Source organism: Urocampus carinirostris, chromosome 12, assembly GCF_059441175.1.
Source record: "Urocampus carinirostris isolate Australia breed hairy pipefish chromosome 12, RoL_Ucar_1.0, whole genome shotgun sequence".
Taxonomy (NCBI): Eukaryota; Metazoa; Chordata; class Actinopteri; order Syngnathiformes; family Syngnathidae; genus Urocampus; species Urocampus carinirostris.
In genome coordinates this window covers 15,282,630-15,291,878 of record NC_142360.1, presented here as the reverse complement: position 1 = coordinate 15,291,878, position 9,249 = coordinate 15,282,630, and the positions used below count along the sequence as shown (strand labels likewise).

The 9,249-nt window shown below is 37.6% G+C and overlaps 1 protein-coding gene across 2 annotated transcripts; it reads left to right on the top strand.

The window, feature by feature from the left end:
• The first annotated feature begins 2,059 nt into the window (after positions 1-2,059).
• sirt5 (sirtuin 5) lies at positions 2,060-8,890 on the top strand. Of its 2 annotated transcripts, none has more exons than XM_088349275.1 (9): positions 2,060-2,219; positions 2,520-2,629; positions 2,715-2,848; positions 3,865-4,090; positions 5,208-5,295; positions 6,308-6,361; positions 6,437-6,560; positions 8,494-8,609; positions 8,700-8,890. In XM_088349275.1, the coding sequence occupies exons 2-9, from the start codon at positions 2,533-2,535 to the stop codon at positions 8,770-8,772; spliced, it is 912 nt and encodes a 303-aa protein (XP_088205401.1). In that variant the 5' UTR covers positions 2,060-2,219; positions 2,520-2,532; the 3' UTR covers positions 8,773-8,890. The 2 variants fall into 2 exon arrangements, with proteins under 2 accessions (XP_088205401.1, XP_088205400.1); XM_088349274.1 differs by having other exon boundaries at positions 2,496-2,629.
• The last annotated feature ends 359 nt before the right edge of the window (positions 8,891-9,249 follow it).

Below are 9,249 nucleotides of genomic sequence, written 5' to 3'. Positions count from 1 at the left end.
GTTAGCCTCATGTTATGTAAAATACATTGATATTTAGACTGAAGAGATCTTTTCTTCCTCATGCCATGAGGCTCTTTAACTCTACCCGGCAGAGTAAAAGCCCACAGTAAACCACACCACCTACATTGCATATTACCGAATCTTACTGCAATATGTATTCTGTGTAGCACTATTTAGTTATTCTATATAACACGCTACAGTGGGCATTTGCACATCACACTGGGTATTTGTATATTGTATTATTTTTGCTTTATTATTGTATTGTTCTCAGCTCAGGGATGCTGCTGGAAATGTGAATTTCCCTTCGGGGATGAATAAAGTATCTATCTATCTATCTATCTATCATTTATTGACTTATGAGTGTTTGAAAAAATAAACGTTTATACTGTATCTTAGGGCAGCACGGCGGCGCAGTGGTTAGCGCATGTGCGGCACAGTTTATGTCATGGGAACCTCCTGCATGGATTCAAATCCAGCTCCAGACTTCCGGAGTTTGTATGTTCTCCCCGTGCTTGCGTGGGTTTCCTCCGGGCACTCCGGTTTCCTCCCACATTTCAAAAACATGCATTTCAGGTGAATTTGCCGGTCCAAATTGTCCCTAGGAGTCAACGAGCGAGTGAGTTGTCTGTCCCCGTGTGCCCTGCGATTGGCTGGCAACCAGTTCAGGGTGTCCCCTGCCCACTGCCCGATGATTGCTGGGATGGGCTCCAGCACCCTCGCGACCCTGAGGATAAGCGATGCAGATGATGGGATGAGACTGTATCATAGTTGTGTATTTTTGCTTATTATTTAAATCAATATTGTTTTAATGAATTACGTGTTTCTATGTTGAGGAGGCGCTGAAAAAAACACAATGCTATGTTAAAGGGACACTGTTTGAAATTTGACGACTCCATTTCACTGTATTGGGTAGTGCAGAGGTCTCCAAACTTTTTCAAGAGGAGAGCTATTTTACTAGTTAGCACAAAGGGCACCCAGTTTAGATATGCATTTCTGAAAAAAACAACGTATCATGTTACTATCATGTTGTTACTATGTCATTACCATGTTACTTTTTGGAAATAAGGTTGAATACACTCAGTCAACCACAGAAAAAAAATCTTTGTACTAAGAAATCACAATGACTCAGCTTTGGTGAGCTATTTTCAGAAAGGGTCAGCAAGACCCTTAGCTGTCCTCAGCGGCCACCATGTTGTAGACACCAGGTGTAGTGCAACTAAAAACAAGTGCTACAAAGCACAAGGAGGAACACGACCCATGGAGACTCAAAGTGAATAAATCACATGATTTTTCTTCTCACTTTTTTGGCCCAGCCTTTCAATAGGTATACCTGTAAACCTATACGTTTCTCCTGTATTGTAACGTTTTGTTTTTTTTAAACCGTGTATGTCGTTTAACAATTTCACATGCCTGTCAACTTCCAGGGCTCCATGCCCATACAAACTGTCATATTTTCCCTTACAAAATACAAAATAATCTTACACCATATCTTTTTTTCTGGAATGATGCATAATGGGAAATCCCCAGGCGGCAGACGCATGCCCACAGTAGCATCAAACCACTTGCTTTGTTTGAAACGAAAAACAAACAAACAAAAAAAAAACGATACCGAGATAGAGGCTACCGCGGCAAACTCGTTTGACTTGATTGATTTGCCATTTCGTGATAGTCGGTGTATAACGGATGGTACCCATAATTGACAATTTTGCGTTTTTCCATACAGATTTTCTTGTATGTCGTACACGTCTTAAAATGCATTATAGATGTACTTTCTACGGCAAAAACGTACAGGTTGACAGGTATGATTTCATATTAATAACTTATAATACTTGATAAAAAGCACCACTTGATTTGCAAAAATGATTTGAGCGCTCCCTCTGCTGGTATTTGCATTATGTCATTATCGAGCATCCGTTACGAATTCTGCTCAAGTCATACCTCATTTTTTTCTTTCTTGAATTTTGTTTTGTTTAGTAATGACGAATGAAAATTTCAAATAATATTTGTTTAGATAAAATGATAAAAAAGTGGGCGAACATGCCTGGCTGCAAAGCGGAAGTGACGTTAATTTGTTGTCAAGTCTTGACAGGTGGTGGACAGCATCTTTGCTAACGAATTTGGGAGTTTGTACTCTGAATAAATGTGGTTACGATTCTATTATTCTGTGTGAATCGGTAACTACCGCCGCTCTACCACAGTTAAAGCGATAAACGGTGTTGGTATGTTTGCTTGTTAACTCTTAGCAGCTAGCTAGCAACTAGGAATAGAATAACTAGCTTGTGTTTACTAACCTGCACAAGCATGCACTAAACATTGAAACGCTTCTAACCCGTCATTGTGAACTCGGAAGTTAATGGCCTTTATTGTCATTATACAAAAGTATCATTTACATGGAGGGCAAAATCTTGCAACTGTAATAAAACCCTAGCTCCATAGACAATAACTGTAGTCCAATCTCATTGCTAAGGCAAAAGACTAAACAGTTGTGATGACAGATACCCATGCGACTCAATTCCCAGTTATTGACACCTGATGATTGTGCGGCGGTTGTACTGCCGAGGTCTCATTCACCTCCATGCTTCCTTGAGGAAACGTTGGGACAGCCCAAGAATGAGCAGACCCAGTTCAGGTAAGCGCATCGAAAACGTTCACGTTGTCTTCATATGGACAACAGAGAATAATAGGAGTTTTGGGGAATGCATTTTCTTGCACAGATCTTGCAGCGTTCCGGGAGCTCTTCTCGAAAGCCAACAATATCGCCATTCTCACTGGAGCAGGAGTGAGCGCAGAAAGCGGAGTGCCCACCTTCAGAGGGGCAGGGGGCTACTGGAGAAAGTGGCAAGCTCAGGTATGCAGCCATAGTCTTCTTTCAAATACTGTTAGCCAGTGACGTGCAGTCAGGTTTGTGTGTGGTGAGATTTACAGTCAGAGTTACAGATAAATGAACCTCCTCTCATTCATCATTGTATTGGGAGAGCAAGAAAGTATATAAACATGTACAGTAAACTGTAGCATACAAAAAATAGTATATTGTCTTACCTTAAGTTTTAAATGACGTCTATGTGCAGTTCCTTTTGAATACAATCTTCAATACATAGGTAATCCTTATGAAAAAAAATGCAACCAGGAAAAAAAATACTCATTAGCTTGACTTAATTTGCAAATATTAACGCTTATTCCATAGTTTGGGGCTTAAGTGTGCACCAAATTGAAATCCCTGGCCTCATTATCGCCCTCTGCCATTTGACAGGAAGCCCATGGAATGAGAAAAATAATACTGGATATTTTAACTCGATTTTTACCTGCTAATTCTATCACAAATTATTTTGTTTTGGGCTGAGGCGTGTGATAAATCATTGGTCTCACTATCGCAACTGAATTGCGTGCCTTACTCTGCATCTGCAGACTCCCAGCCTAGTAATATGTTGCATACTAATTGTACTAATATTATTCACAGTTTCACTTGAAAAGTCATCTATTTTGAATAGCAAAATCAAAACATTAATTGGTTATTAATTATTAGTTAAATGATCAAAAACTTTAACACCTCAAAAGCATAACACTGTTAAATATAACCTTCTGGTATATTTTGGATTTTATATTTCCATAATAACGAGTGAAGCAGAGCTTCAGTCGCCTCACTGACTGCACGTCACTAGTGATTGACAATCTAAATGAAATAATGACAAATTAAAACTGTAAAAATTATAAGTTTTAAAATATTGATGTTTTATTTTTGTATTAAATTATGGTGAACGGACTTCAACATTCCTTAAATGCATGATGAACCACACTGCGAGTGATTAGGGGCAACAATAAAGGGCGGCCTACATTCTCCTGAATTTGACCGCTATGCTTCTTTAGGACCTAGCCACACCAGAGGCCTTCTCCAGAAACCCGTCCCGCGTGTGGGAATTTTACCACTACCGCCGCGAAGTCATGCTTACAAAAAATCCCAACCCCGCTCACTTGGCCATCGCTGAGTGCGAGGAGCGTCTGGCAGGGCAGGGCCGGCAAGTCACCGTCATCACTCAGAACATCGACGAACTTCACCGCCGAGCCGGATCCAAAAACGTCCTCGAGATTCACGGTCAGTAACCTAGCAACGCAATGATTTTCGCCGTTGAAGACGGGAACAGGCATCTGCTGAAATTTGGGAGTAGTACGTGCACTAAGCCACGTTTCAATGACAAATTCGGGGTTTGTGCTTGAAATCCTTGAAAATGCTTACATTTTAATGTCATCTTTTCTAGGATTGAAAAGTGCTTGGATTTTTGGGTGGAAGTGCTTGTAAACGCTTCAAATTGTCGGCATGTTTCTTATCAAGTCTGCTTAACCCTTCAAATTAGAAATAACTGTATTTACAATCATGTCCACACCCATGCCCTGTTATAACTTTGTCACTTCCATTTTTTGTAAACTTCCAACCACTCAAAATGTTCAGGAGGACCTTAGCTACGCGTACATATATGCTATTGTTATAACCCCCGTAAAGTGTTTTTTCCAATGTTTTTTCTTTGATAACTCATCCAAACCATTAAAAGGACAAAATATGTAAAAAATACCCAACAAGGGCAAATTAAAAATGATTCTTTCACCACTCTCTGGTGGCTTCATTTTGCCATTGCATTACTTCCCTTGTGATTAGAATGACAATACAAAGGAAATTATTATTATTACTATTATTATTAACTGCACCCGCATTAGTTTGTATGTAAGAGGAGAGGTGCATGCTACACCTAAACAGGGCACTAAGAAACGTATAATGCAAGGATTACGTATGATTTATGGTCATTAGCTATAGGCCATGCAAAAAATGAAGGTAGCATTTCTCAGTGGTAAATTATAATGGGAAGAACTTCCTGAGACTGAAAATGAAAGCTAAAAAGTCTTCGGGCTTTTACTTAATACCTAGAGATTAACAAAAAACAAGTATATTCGAGATTTACTTGAGATCCAAAAATCATATGTCTTGATAAATGCACACGCACGATTAGTCTGTGTAATATAGTGTAATAATCTGTGAAGCCCTTTGAGACTCTTCGTGATTTAGGGCTATACAAACAAAAATGACTTGACTTGACTTGACGTTTGCTTTAAGCGTGCTTGAATCTCATAATTTGCTCTCAAGATTCCACTCGCAATGTATGATCAAGAATATTCCCATTTTTAAAAACTGACTTTTCTCTTTCTGTATAAAAATCCAGGAAGTCTGTTTAAAACTCGCTGTATGAATTGTGGCCATGAAGAAGGCAATTACAACAGCCCCATTTGTGCTGCTCTGGCGGGAAAAGGGTAAGTCCTATGAACATGCTTTTGGACTTTTGCACCAATGCATTTCCATGTATTAATTGCCGGCTTAAAGGAACAGTGTGTATTTGGCCTCCAGCTGTTGCTTGATTGGGTAGTTCAAATACAAATGTCTGCTTTAAATCACAAGGAAGAATACAAACTGCAAACTCAATGTAACCAAACCGTATAATTTTTCTTCTCAGTTTTTTCGCTCTGCATTTCACAAGTTTATTATTATTTTTGGGTAACCACAGCAGCAAGGTGTCAATTATGTAATTTTACATTAAACGATTGCTCAGGTGAGGCTCTTGTTATATAAAATAAATGTGCATTTCACAATCAACAAGTAATTAAAACATGCACATGTATACCATGTTTCATGTATTTTTGGTTATAATTGAAATCAACAACATATTTTTACCGCTTGAAGGCGCTAAGTAAAATTATTTGACCACTAGATGTCGTTTTATGGCGTAGTGCAACTGAAAACAAGCGCTAGAAAGGAAGGATACAAACTACAGAGGATTTTGGGTACCCGTAGTCAGCAAAATGACAGACGATACCGTCAGCTCCCTCTAGGTGATGCTCATGTTATGTAAAATGAATGCAAATTGCTTGACCTATAAGTGTTTAAGAAAACATACATATTTAAATGATAATTCTTGTTTTTTTTTCTTATTTTTTTAAATCAATATTGTTTTTTTATTGAATGATTTTTTTTCCCCATTAGGAGGTGCTAAATGACGCACAATGTCGCTTTAACGTACCTCACTTCAAATATGTAGCTAAAATATGAATGCCAGTTCAATCGGTAATTGAAAAATGGGATGATAGTCATTTCTATTCATGTCTCTCATCACAATATGGAAAAATATTTTCTTTCCAAGATGGCATTGTATTTTTTAATTCACCTCACACAGGACACAAATTATCGTGGCCATTTAAAAAGCATATTTTTCTCTAAATGTCTTGAAAATGTTATTCCTGACCAATTTGTTTGGAATTGTATCCGCAGAGCTCCTGACCCAGAAACACACGAGGATCAGATCCCAGTCGAGGACCTTCCCAGGTAGGGAGCCACCTATTCTCTCCTATACTTTTTGATGCACGAGTGTCAGTTAGTTTATCCATTTATTTTTTTTAGGTGTGAGCATTCGGGGTGTTCGGGACTTCTGAGACCTGCCGTGGTTTGGTTCGGAGAGGCTCTGGATTCGAACGTCCTCACTCAAGCGGAAAAAGTGCTGGAAAACTGTGATCTCTGTTTAGTCGTGAGTGTGTTTTGTCTTATTCAAGGGACGGTGTGTATTAAGCGCCTCCTAGGTTTCAAAACTAAAACATTAATTTGAACAGTTTTTGAAAAAAATACAAAATATCTATTTTAAAAACAAGCAGCAATACATCAACTATCATGTAAACTGGAATGGTTATATTACATAATCTGACTCTCACTTAGAATAGAATAGAATAGAATATACCTTTATTGTCATTGTTACGAAATGGGTTAACATATTGTGACAGCGAAATTGGGCACTTAGACTTACACTTAGAGGGGACTGAAACAGTTTTAGGCCCTCTAGCTACTACAAGTACCCAAAAACCAAAAGCTTTGCAAAAGGCTTGGCAAAAAAATTTAGTCACCTCGAGCTGCCGTAGTTTTCATTCTTCTCTGGTGATTTGTAGCACTCGTTTTTGGTTGCACTTGACAATTAAGCGACATCTAGTGCTCAAATAATACACAATGTCCCCTTTATGAAACTTTCTTAGTTTTGTAAGATATAGAACACCAAACAAAGTACACTGAACTGTAAGTGTAACATCAAACTTTTAATTAACTTACGATTATGACTGAAAAGTACTCTTTCGTCTATATCCACAACTAATAACGACACAGTTTAAATAACTGATCATGCTAAACTGGAATTGAGAACATTTAAATATACTAATCATAATCTATGGGATTTGGAAAAGGATATAGATCCGGACTACAATGTCTTCTAAAAATGAGAAAGATGGAAATAAAGAAAGAGAGATAAAAAAGAATAAGAGAAAGCAAGAAAAGAGAAAAAACAGAGAAAAGTAAGAGAGGGAATTTGAAAGAGGAAAAAACTAAATAGAGAAATAAAGAGAGAGAAAATGCGTGGTCCCTTCTCATGGTTTCTTCATTTTCCTCATGTTGAGGTTTTTTGAGTTTTTCTCCTTCCCTCATGTAGGTTTTAGATCAGGGGATAGTGTAATAATCGTCTGTGGTTTTCAATAGTCTGTAGTCTGTGCAGCCCTTTGAGACTCTTTGTAATTAAGGGCGTCACAAATAAACATGACTTGACTAGATTAGGGCGCTTCCGTTTGTCAAACAATGATAGGTCCTGCTAAGTTCTGATAATTGATTTCCCAATTTATTGTTGTGTGGTTTAAAAATACAAAAATGAAAAACCACGATAAGAAAAAAAAAATGGTGAAAAAAACCTGACACTGTGACAGCATAATGTTTGTTTAATTTGAAATTTTAACACAGTTTTTACAATGAGTGAACAATTCTGGGTTATAGCGTAGTAGTAGTCGTCGTATTTCATCAATGTTGCAATTGCAAGTTAAAAGGAATTTACAGAACTACCAATTACTACTAATCATCCATAGTTCATTTATAGCTAATCTTGAAATACGCATTTTCTACAAAAACTCTGAAAATTTGGGAAAAATAACCGAGCAATTTGCACTTTTGTTCTCTAGATGGTGCTCTTCTTTTAAATACAAAGACAAAGAGAGACAGAAGAGTGCAGTCTCTAGGAATCAATCAATTTCACAAGCGCTTTATGACACCTGGTGCTCATCACTATTTAAATTTTAATCAATAATTCATTGATTGTTACAAATGGTTAACAGTTATACCCATACAAAATGTGTACAATGTTATGAATGGTCACTACTTTGTATTTTTAAGCAATAGTATTGTGTAAAAAACACTTCGAACTTAAATTGGCACTCTTAAATGCTACTAGGAAAATTGAAAAATAAATTCTATTCATACATCCTGAAGTACCCCTTTTCAATATTTGGCAGCTTTGTTTTTATTCGGCCAGTTTTTCGACTAAAATAAGCAGTGAAAGAATCCGTATGAATTAAAATGTAAGATCCTGCATTGTACACAATTGATATCACTGCCCAGTACCCACCACCGGTAATCAACACATTTTGCCCTCATAGGTTGGCACGTCGTCTGTGGTGTACCCGGCAGCCATGTTTGCACCACAAGTGTCAGCGAGAGGCATACCAGTGGCGGAGTTCAACATGGAAAACACCCCCGCCACTATGTCTTTCAAGTGGGTTACCTTCTTTTTGTTTTTTCTTTTTCAACACTTGTTGTCTTTTTCTATAAATTTAGACCAACATTTTGTATGTGCTTTTTTTAGGTTCCACTTTCAAGGCCCCTGCGGAACGACATTACCTCCTGCTTTATGTATGCATCCATCTGAAAAACATTAAAAGGAGACACAGAAACAACTGTTGCTTAAAATGCTTAATGATCATTTAAGAGAACACTTAACTCTGATCCGTGCGATGTGATAAGATTTGGGAAATAAATGTTGTTTGTGGTTGTGTATTACGTTTTTTTTTTTCACCGAGTGTGCCGCAAGAAATTGCCCACTTTTATATTTGGAGTGTAAAATAAGCTATTCTTCAGTATCTATTCTTTCTTCAAGTGATCAGTCGAGGAATCGTGACATTCATCCCTAAGAGTTACAGGCAGCTGATTACTACATGTAGTACAAGGAGATACAGTGAAGAAAATAAGTATTTGAATAGAATAGAATATACCTCTATTATCATTGTTACAAAATGGGTTGAACATATTGTGATAACGGAATTGGACGTGGCACTCCTGTTTCACATTTTACTGAGAGATTAAAAAAAAATCACTGCTACTTTGCTATTTCTCCCACTTAGAAATCATGGAGGGTT

Bases quoted from the DNA above. Each gene is read 5' to 3' on its own strand.
- sirt5 (XM_088349275.1), top strand. From the start codon at position 2,533: ATGATTGTGCGGCGGTTGTACTGCCGAGGTCTCATTCACCTCCATGCT. The intron at 5,296-6,307 runs GTAAGTCCTATG...TTGTATCCGCAG, and splicing joins GCTGCTCTGGCGGGAAAAGG to AGCTCCTGACCCAGAAACAC. The intron at 6,362-6,436 runs GTAGGGAGCCAC...TATTTTTTTTAG, and splicing joins CCAGTCGAGGACCTTCCCAG to GTGTGAGCATTCGGGGTGTT.